At 44.9% G+C, this 11,033-nt stretch overlaps 1 protein-coding gene across 1 annotated transcript; it reads right to left on the bottom strand.

Annotated features, from left to right (window-relative positions):
• Nucleotides 1–3,510: 3,510 nt before the first annotated feature.
• Nucleotides 3,511–5,085, bottom strand: gsx1 (GS homeobox 1). The gene is made up of 2 exons (XM_038819126.1): nucleotides 4,622–5,085; nucleotides 3,511–4,102 (listed from the first exon to the last, which is right to left on the bottom strand). Exons 1-2 carry the CDS (start codon nucleotides 5,007–5,009, stop codon nucleotides 3,747–3,749), a joined length of 744 nt encoding a protein of 247 aa, XP_038675054.1. The 5' UTR covers nucleotides 5,010–5,085; the 3' UTR covers nucleotides 3,511–3,746.
• Nucleotides 5,086–11,033: the final 5,948 nt, after the last annotated feature.

Genomic DNA, 11,033 nt, shown 5'->3' on the forward strand with positions numbered 1-11,033 from the left:
GGGGACGTTTGTACATTCAAATATGCAAAGCCGAAGCAATAGAGGCTGTCGAACCAGCTCTAACTGCATCGGAGGGCCGGGTATCTTTGGAGAGATTGGCTGCGCTGTAGCAACACTTGGGTTTGTGTTAGTTCTGTTCAGGAAGGTGAATCCTCCTGTTATGGTTAAAAGTTGGGTAACAGGCAAAGCGCACTTTTCTCTCGGCAAAGACGTTTTTAAATGAAGTTCTGATGTAAGGAGTCGATTAGAATGCCAAACGCGCAGTATCTTGTCTTCTTCAATGCGCTGGTACACTGATGCAATATCTATTGTGTTAATGCCAGAGAGGACTACACTACAAAGTGTTGTTTGTCAATGAGAATGTCAAACGCATCCCTATTCATGTATATCTGCAATGTTTTGGATTCAGATTAAGGTCACAACTCGGTTACAGTAGTCCCCTCGATTCCTACCGTGTGCACCACTCTTACTGCAAAACAACAGGATAGTTTTCAGAACTGACGTTCTGCACATACAAGGAGTCCCTTGGTTTTACGCACATTTGACGGGTTTCTGGCCAATCTGCGGAAGGGCAATGTTGGGGCCCCTCTGCTTCGGTATATGTCAAACCATTTCAAGAATAGATGTGCGGACTTGGAACATACACAAGGCAGGTGCCAAAAACGCACGGGTGAACTTGCTTTATCTGCAACAGGCGACACCGCGTAAACCAGTTACCTCAACGACCTGCAACTTCATCACAGTGAAGAATGACATTCGGAGACGGCTGTTCCCCTCAAACTGGATAGCAGAATGAGTTTTGCAATTAGGATAACTGACTCTGCTGAAAATGTGCTGGGACATGGTTTCGATGGACACTGGTCACCCGGCCCTCACTGGGCTCCCTTCAGTTTTAAACGGAACAATATCCGAAAGCATCAGAACAACTCCCCTTCGCACTTTACATTAAGCTAGGAATAGTTACCTGCAAGTATTAATCTCGTATTTCTAATGTAGCACGGTGTATAAGGATTAGGTTATCGCTATTTTCAGAAAAGCGACGTTAAGGGACCGTTTTAAAAAGTAACACAAGTTGGTCACACGCGTGGTATGACCTCTCTTGGGAAAGCTCCAATATCACAGAGAGCCGATACCATCTCCCAACGTCATTCATTCAAACACCCAGTCGGTCTCTCCCAATGAGCGTACAGTTGTGCAAATAAACAATTATTCATTTCACAGGTTCCCAAAATGCCTTCCGTAGTTTATCACCATTTGGTATTTAACTGAGGAACCCGTTTGACTATTTGTCAAATATCATTAATATAACTTTAGAAATTGTATTACTTCCTTGCGTGTTTGTGTGTATGTCCGTGTATATGTGTGCGTGTCTATGTAGCTGTGTATGTGTATGTCTTTGTATATGTGTGATTGTGCGTATGTGTGTCTACGTGGCTGTATCTACCTATGTATGTGCCAATGTGATGGCGTCAATGTATGTGCGTCCAGGTGGTTGTGTCTATGTGTGTGTATTTGTGCCTATGTTGTGTCTATGGAGTGGTGTATGTGGGTCCTTGTGGTGTGTCTATGTGTGTGTGTGTGTGCCTATGTGGTTGTGGGTGCGTGCCTATGTGGTTGTGTGTATGTGTGTCTATATGTGTATCCACGTGGTTGTGCATGTGTATGTATGTATGTGTGTCCCCATGTGGTTGTGGGTTGTGTATGTGTGTGTCCATGTGGTTGTGCATGTGCATGTATGCATGTGTGTCCATGTGGTTGTGGGTTGTGTATGTCCATGTGGTTGTGTTTGTGTATGTGTGTGTCCATGTGGTTGTGTTTGTGTTTGTACATAAGGGTGGCACGGTAGCACAGTAGTTAGAACTATGGCTTCACAGCGCCAGGGTACCAGGTTCGATTCTGGCTTGTGTCACTGTCTGTGCGGAGTCTACACGTTCTCCTCATGTGTGCGTGGGTTTCCTCTGGATGCTCCGGTTTCCTCCCACAGTCCAAATATTTGCAGGTTAGGTGGGTTGGGCATGCTATGCTAAATTAGGTTAGATGGGGTTGCAGGGTTACGGTGATAGGGTGGGGTTAAGTAGGGTGCTCTTTCCAAGAGCCGGTGCAGATTCGATGGGCCAAATGGCCTCCTTCTGCACTGTAAATTCTATGATTCTATATGTGTGCCCATGTGGTTGTGTATTGTGTGTCCATGTGGTTGTGTGTGTATATGTGTGCCCATGTGGTTGTGGGTTGTGTATGTGTGTCCATGTGGTTGTGTGTGTGTATATATGTGTGCCCATGTGGTTGTGGGTTGTGTGTGTCCATGTGGTTGTGTGTGTGTCCATGCCGTTGTGGGTTGTGTGCATGTTTGTATGTCCATGTTTGTATGTCTGTGTATGTATGTATGTGTGTCCATGTGGTTGTGGGTTGTGACTGTGTATATGTGTGTCCATGTGGTTGTGTGTGTGTCTGTGGTTGTGCCTATGTGGGTGTCTGTGTGTATATGTGTGTCCATGTGGTCGTAGGTTGTGTGTATATGTGTGTCCATGTGGTTGTGTGTGTGTATGTGTGTGTCCATGTGGGTGTGTGTGTGTATGTAGGTGTCCATGTGGTTGTAGGTTGTGTGTGTATGTGTGTGTCCATGTGGTTCTGTGTGTGTGTATGTGTGTGTCCATGTGGTTCTGTGTGTCCATGTGGTTGTGTCTGTCTGTCTGTGGATGTGTCGTTATGTATGTGTGTCCATGTGGTCGTAAGTTGTGTGTTCATGTGGTTGTGGGTGTGTATGTGTGTCCATGTGGTTGTATGTGTGTATATGTGTGTCAATGTGGTTGTGTGTGTGTATATGTGTGTCCATGTGGTTGTGTGTGTGTGTATATGTGTCCATGTGGTTGTGTGTGTATATGTGTGTCCATGTGGTTGTGTGTGTATATGTGTGTCCATGTGGTTGTGGGTGTGTATGTGTGTCCATGTGGTTGTATGTGTGTATATGTGTGTCCATGTGGTTGTGTGTGTGTATATGTGTCCATGCGGTTGTGTGTGTATATGTGTGTCCATGTGGTTGTGTGTGTGTATATGTGTGTCCATGTGGTTGTGTGTGTATATGTGTGTCCATGTGGTTGTGTGTGTGTATATGTGTCCATGCGGTTGTGTGTGTATATGTGTGTCCATGTGGTTGTGTGTGTATATGTGTGTCCATGCGGTTGTGTGTGTGTATATGTGTGCCCATGTGGTTGTGTGTATATGTGTGTCCATGCGGTTGTGTGTGTGTATGTGTCCATGCGGTTGTGCGTGTGTGCCTGTCTGTGGTTGTGTCTATCTGTGCGTGTGCGTGTCTGTGTCGGCAATGGGGTGCGCAAGAATCGTCAGATTTCAGATTTACTCACTTTTAGAATAAATCATAAGGCGTCAGACCCCAATGTTCTAGGAAAAAATCTTTATTTGTCATAAATAAATAAATAAATATAATGGAATACATACAAATCAACCAAATACAGGACCATACCTTTCTTTTCTTCAAAAAAAAGTCACGGTCAGAAAATGTCAACTTATACAGTGTCACAATGTTAGTGAGGGAACACTAATGTACCGTGTGCTGAGACTCGCTTGTGAAATTCCGATCTGAATAATCTTTCCCCACTACAGCTTTATTTACATATTTATTTTTAAAAAAACCATATTAAAAGTCCGATTTTGAAACTGCCGAGATGGAAAGGCTGTGGGAGCCTGCTAACCGCAGGGAGTTGGATAGTTTTACTTGGAACTTGTTTCTAGGGTGTGACTGACAAGTCCCTGTCGTCCTTGCCGGATGACGAAGGTGACATGGGCATCTCCTCCTCTCCCTCGGTGCAGTTGGCCGATGTCAGGGAGCTGCACTTGCAGCTGGCGGGAGTGCGCTGCGCGCTGCCGCTTTTGCCCTCCTTTTTGTGCTTGACCCGGCGATTCTGAAACCAGATTTTCACTTGTTTCTCAGACAGGTTCAGGTAGGTGGCGATTTCGATCCTGCGGAGCCGGGACAGGTACATGTTGGAGGCGAACTCTCGCTCCAGTTCCAGTAGCTGGGTGCTGGTGAAGGCTGTGCGCATCCGCTTGCTGCTCTGCAGCTGGCTGGAGCTGGTCTCGGAAGCTGGGAAACAATCAGGACAGGTTTGAGAAAATGCAACGCTGTTTACGAGCAATAAAAACTTTGCCATTGAATATCAATGATGCGTCAAACTCCATGGCTCCAAGTAGAATAACTCTACAATGAAGCACCTCGAACTTCGTTGTTATTTTAATTATTAACGTTTCTTAAATATACAAATAAGGCTTTAAAAATTGCACCGTTCACCCTATAGCTAGGGTTTTATATATGGAGGTTATTTACACATAGTTTCAGTATCACAAACGTCTCAATTTAGTTTGGAAAGTATTTACATGTAATTGCATTGTGAAATATGTATTAATACAATAACTGAAGTGTGCAGGACAGGATTTTGTCAGCAAACCTGGTTTACTGCTTCGTAAACGGATTCCTGTTCCCTTTAATGTAGTTTAAACAGCAGCAAAAACGCTTCCAAATTAAAATCAATCGAATTTTGAATTCCTCAAAGCAGTGGCTAACGATACAGCTGATCCGGTAGCTGGGAGCCCGCTGTGTACTCACCGAGGGAGAGACAGTGGAACTGCCTGGGGTCTGTCATGGAGTAAGAAGCTGAGTAGATGCTGGGTCCATGGTCCACAGTCACTCCGCTGGCTCTGTGATGCCTGCTCAGGGCTGAGTGACAGTACTGTGGGCTGAAGCTGGGGAACTGCGCCTTCAGGAAGGGGATGCCAGGTGGGCCGGGATGGAGCTGAGAGGCTGTTACACACAGGGGGCACACACACAGCAGCCCCGACTTCCGCGAATGGCACGATCCCGCCGAGAGGGCCAGAGAATGAGGCGGATGCATGGCGTAAGGCAGTAAAGGTGTGTTACCCTCAAACACCCCAGGGGATGCTTTCTCATTCGTGTCCCTCACAATGAGCGAATCCACAAGGAAGGACCTGGGCATTTTGGACCAAGTTGTTTTCCTGCCTGCTGTCCTTGCGATCTGACTGAAAGCGGACGATAGCCAAGTTGTTGGGAGTTATCTGTGGTGCTGAAAGCGCGGGGCTGCGTCCTTAAATACTTTGGGATTGCGGCTGCCATGTGATGATTACGCCACTAGCGGCAGAGTGGATCTCAATAGGCTTTTTGTGGCTTTTGGGTTTGGATTCACTCTGCACGCTTCGCTTTTATTTCACTTGTTAACTAAATGAACTGCATAATGTTCTCTCATTCTTCTCAGCCGCACCCACACGCTCTGTGACTCCCTTCATCCCCTGGCTCCTACTCCGCTTTCTCATTCTGCCTTTTAATATCTTATTATCTATTCCGTTTCATCCAATCTCCGCATCTCTCTTGATTTATTCTCTATCACCTTCTGCCTTTATGCTTCGCCGCTTTGTTATTTTACTCTCTCTGCCTTCCCCCATGTGGCTTTTATTTTGTTACATTTTCCAATGTGTTTTTTCTCCCCTCTGCCGTCTCATTTATCTGTACCTATCTTTACTTTGATGTCAATTCATCTACTGTTCTCTAATCTCAAAATTGTTCGATTTCACTCTCCCTGTCATCTTCATATTTCAACATCTCTCTGAAACATCTCCCTTTTTGCCGATGTATTAACTGGCCCGTTCATATTTTCCCCTGCCCCCCCCCCCCCCCCCCCCATCAGTATACCATTTATCTGCACACTTCCTTTTGGGGAGCATTATTATTATTCCTGGAGCAACAGCCAAAACAAAACTGCTTCCACTGCTCGTCCAACAATAGGTCAAATAAAATGGTATTTACTGAATTCTTGCCGATTCTTCACTCGAGAGGTAAACAAACACCCAGCTGAAGGGCAGAGTGTGGGCGAACAGACATAATCCAACTATACAGTTTATAAACATCTCGCTGGAGACTTTCTTTATACAGCCGCGAAGTAATACACACGGGAGAACAACTGGAAGATCCATTCAACTTTGGAAACATGTTTGAAGGACTCCTGGAATCCGAAGGCGCCACGGAGGGAACATTGCAATTTCATCACGTTTCAGATGCGATTTGTCCTCTGTCCTAACAATAAATCCCTCTCCTGAAAAGAATGACGCCAAAGTATTTCGACGGATATGTAGATATTTTTAATCTTGCTGCAGTTTAACACACACGGTGTCAAACGATGCACAATATTCTGTGAGCATGCAGGTGTTCGTGGTAAACAGCAGTACGTTAACATGCCTTTTATATGTTAAGATGGGACCGAAATGCCAATTTTTCTGGTTTAATGTCAATTGTTTTTATTTCAGGTTATTGTGGAAAATGAGCAGGCAGTGGTGTTAAGTTCCTATAGCTGGGTTGAAAGAAGACGTTTTATTGATCAGAGATTAAAGGTTACAGTGCCAAATAATTAAATGTTCTGTTTCTTCTAGACCTTGTTCATTTTTATTTCGAAATCCCAACTTCTATGACATCTGTTTTGCTATTTATTCTAACCTTGAATTCATTCATTTGTTGAGTTGGACCACCCGAATTTACTGTACATATATTTATAAAGACACAAAGCCTGGTTAATCTTGATAATACTTTCAAATCCAAAGTTGTCCTTTTGGTCTTTTCAGTCAATTCAGGAACGCCAGCTTTTTATAGCAGACGTGTTTTTTTTTTTAGCACATTTTGATTTCTAAGTGCTTGCGGTTCTGTTTAATATGTGGCTAAATGGCATGTTTAAAATCCGTGCGGTACTTTGGAATAGTATATAAAATAAACAGGTTTTCAGACGCTGAACCTTCTTGAAGCTCTTTGTAGAAAGTGGCGAATGACAAAGAAGAGCGAATTAAAGTGTGTGACAGCAGAGAATAAGCAAACACAAAGAGAACTCTGTCACACATTGGCAGTAAATACTGGCGCTTTTGGAACAAGCGTCCCCGCATGATTTGATTAAGTAATAATAAAACATTTTTTTCCATTTTAGAACCATTAGACAAAAAAGTGGCAAGAATAACACATCTTAACGTGCATACAAACAATGGAATCTGTAGGGTGCTGGGTATTTGAGTTCGCAAAACATAAAGTTACACTGATGTTTAACATTTAATGTATCTGCTATATAAGATTCAGACCAATTTTGAAACCGTTGTCATTGACAATAGGCCATTCCGTTCATACAAACTATGATTACGCAAACTATGGTTAAACAGATAATATCACGTAATTTATGAGAAACGTTTGTATGATATTCCTGTTAGATGTTTGCGTTTACAGTTCATTGGTAACATTCATTGCTTAACTAGAATTGTCAAGGTAGGAATATGACTGAAATACTTTCTAATCGCAGCTGCATCACTCGTCGCCCCATTAACAACACTCCCAACAGTGCTCCCCCTACCCTGCACTGTCCTGCCCACACTTCCCTCATGTTCACACTCACCGTTGTTACAGCCCTCACATCTCTCTCACGCACGTGGTGAGCCATGACTGCCACATTCTCCAAACACCTGACAAAAATCTTACTAACACGTTCCCTTTTCTTCTTTCAGCAAAATGTGGTCCATACCATAACAGGCGACGGGCTATCACCACAGAAGGAAGAGCCTCCCTGCATATCCACCACGCCATTCAAGCGAGTGTCCTGACTGTAATGGGAGGGGGACGCTGTGGCCATTTCCAATGTAGGAAATTCCATTTCTTCCCACTGAAACTCATTTGTCACTTTTGACTTCTCCCTCACCCGACATCACTCCACATGACGATCTCCGGGTGCTTTCCCTGCATCCTGATCTCCAGCAGAATCCTAGGAGCGCTGACACAACTTCTGAGGTGAGTGGCCAGGCCTCCATAGGAAAGGCACCTATAGTCCTTTCTCAGGATGGCCTCTGCTCCCCCTCCAGACCTGACCCCAAGGTCCTTGCTCTTGTCCCCAGACAGCTTGCTGAGATGCTGCACTCTGCACATGGGTCCTCTACACTCAGTGCTCCTCAATGCCATTCTCCGGAGTCATCTGAGGATCTCCTGAATGTAAGCTCAATGGAGTTCCAGTTCCCAAGCTGTAGCCACAGGGGAAACATATTGTAGGATAGGAAAACAAACACATGTGACAAGCACTAATTGCTTTCACAAGGGTAATTAATAAATGCCTAATCAATACTGACACAGTTTGTTTAACAAAGGTGCCTTTTAATTGAATTTGGATTTAGTATCTGTGTACTGAAGTGAGGGAAAGAACAGCAAGTTTGGAGTGAAGTAAAACAATCACCCTCAACTTGATGTTTTTAATGGTGGAGAGTATCTTTGGTGAGGTCCCTGATATTTGGTGTATTGCCTCACCTGCTGCAACTTGAAAGGAGACTGCAGCACACAATGGTGATCCTTACAGCCATAGGCAGTGTTGTCTATGGGCCAGTTTGGACCGTAGTGGTGGTTGCAGCAGGTAGCATAGTTTGGCGATAGCATCCTTGGTAACATGAAAGCACCTTCTCTTCAGTATTTTCCTCGCTGATTTGTCTCATCCTCCATGCCAAAGACAACCCTATGAGACCATTCATGTCTGCAGCCAGGCAATTTGGGGCATACATGTCAGCATATGGCAAATTCTGGGCAGTACCATAGCTCAGTGGATAGCACTGTTGCATCACAGCTCCAGGGTCCCAGGTTCGATTCCTGGCTTGGGTCTCTATCTGTCTGGAGTCTGCACATTCTCCCCGTGTCTGCGTGGGTTTCCTCCGGGTGCTCCGGTTTCTCCCACATGTCCCGAAAGACATGCTGTTAGGTAATTTGGACATTCTGAATTCTCTCTCTGTGTACCTGAAGAAGCAACTAGGGGCTCTTTGCAGTAACTTCATTGCAGTGTTAATGTAAGCGTACTTGTGACGATAAAGATTACAACAAAAAAGATACAGCACTGACGTGATCCAAGATGGGAAAATAGGCCCCAAGTTAAATGTCTTATTCCCTAAATTATAATGCTGCCAATTTACGTTCCTGCTACCAATGCCCTCCTACACTCACGTGACATATATATTTGCTGTCTCCACATTTGAAATTTAGTAGGATGCATGTGGCCACAGGTGCTTTGTGACTGAATTTCTCGGCCATTGTCCAAAGATGTGCAGGTTAGGTTATGGGGCTAGGGTTGGGTGGGCGGTGAGTGGACCTGGGTGGGTGCTCTTTCGGAAGGTTGGTGCAGACTCGATGGGCCAACTGGCCTCCTTCTGCATTGTAGAAATTCTATGATTGTCTTCATCTCCCATCATAAACCATATTCAGCCATCACTGATTCTACCTCTCTCTGTCAGACTGAAACAAATCTATGATGGACTTTGAATCTCACTTCCAAAATGGTCAAAAAGACCATTTTCTCCCACTTGCCTGCATTTACCCTTCCTTGCCTCACTGCAATCAGAGACATGCCTGTCACCAACAGATTCAACCACTCTAATACTTGGTTTGCTGGACCTCCATTCTCCACTTCTCACAAACCCAATTTGTCCTTGACTCTACTGCAGAAATCTCTGTCCTGCCCTCAGTTCTGCTCAATCTTCAATTGCCACTTTGGAAATCTAAACTGGCTCCCTAATCGCTAGTATATTCAATTAAAAATCTATATTTCAGTCTATATCCTCGCTTCATTCTTTCTCTGTAATCGTTACCTGCCCTATATCACCTGAATGTTCTACTTCCCAGACTTTAGGGCAGCACGGTAGCACAAGTGATTAGCACTGTGGCTTCACGGCGCCAGGGTCCCAGGTTCGATTCCCAGCTGGGTCACTGTCTGTGCGGAGTCTGCATGTTATCCCCGTGTCTGCATGGGTTTCCTCCGGGTGCTCCGGTTTCCACCCACAGTCCAAAAACGTGCGGGTTAGGTGGATTGGCCATGATAAATTTCCCTTAGTGACCAAAAAAGGTTAGGAGGGGTTATTGGGTTACGGGTATAGGGTAGAAGTGAAGGCTTAAGTGGGTCGGTGCAGACTCGATGGGCCGAATGACCTCCTTCTGCACTGTATGTTCTATGTTCTATGAAGTCTTCTGTACATTTGTCCTCACCCCCAACATTGTTGGTAGAGCCTTAAGTCGGCCCAGTCCAAGAGTGAGTGCAATGGAGCCAGTGGAAATGAAGGAATCTCCTTTGCGTAGAAAGACGCAAAACTGCAAGTACATGAATACGTTCACTCTCAGGAGCTGGAACTTCTCTAAAAGCTCATCCAAACCAGCAAACCTACCTTCCAGATACATGTCCCTAAACCTCTCCAACCCCTCACTTTCCCACCACATGAAAGATGAATCCAAGCCAGACGGTACAAACCTATGGTTGCTGCAAATTGGAGCCAACAGTGTCATGGAGCCCAGTTTAAAATGCTACCAAAACTGATTTCAAATCCTCAAAGTGGAGTGGCTATCACCACCATGCTTGAAGTGAATCTTGCAGGGAAGAACGGGTGTGTGGCAGTAACAAGAGCGCTCAGACCCGAACCCATACACAAACCCTCCTCCATCTGGATCCCTGACCCGGTACCTTATCAATATTTGCCGTCCAATAATAATATAACAGTTTAGACAGTGCAAAACCCCCAGACTGCCTATCCCTTTGCAGTAACGTCATATGAACCCAAGGGGTCTTACTAGCCCAAACAAAAGTAGATATCAATTTATTGACCCAGCAAAAGAAAACCTTGGGAAGAAAAATTGGAAGACACCTTTTCAAGTTGGCTTTCACCCCATCCACCAGGCTAGCAAAGTTAAGTTTATGGAACATGGCCCAATCATGTGCCACCCTATTCCCAGACAATAGAAGCTAGCCCTGGCCGGATGAAACGGCAATCTCTCCAGATCAGCTCCCCTCTCCGGGGAATTCACCGGAAAATATTAATCTTTGCCCAGGTTCGGCTTGTACCCCGAGAAGGGGGTCAGAACTCCTGAGCAGCTTCATTATCTCCTCCACATTGGAAAGTAGGTCTGCGATAGTGGCAAATCATCCACATACAAGGTACACTATGCTGCCTCCCACTATGCTCTA

Source organism: Scyliorhinus canicula, chromosome 14, assembly GCF_902713615.1.
Source record: "Scyliorhinus canicula chromosome 14, sScyCan1.1, whole genome shotgun sequence".
Taxonomy (NCBI): Eukaryota; Metazoa; Chordata; class Chondrichthyes; order Carcharhiniformes; family Scyliorhinidae; genus Scyliorhinus; species Scyliorhinus canicula.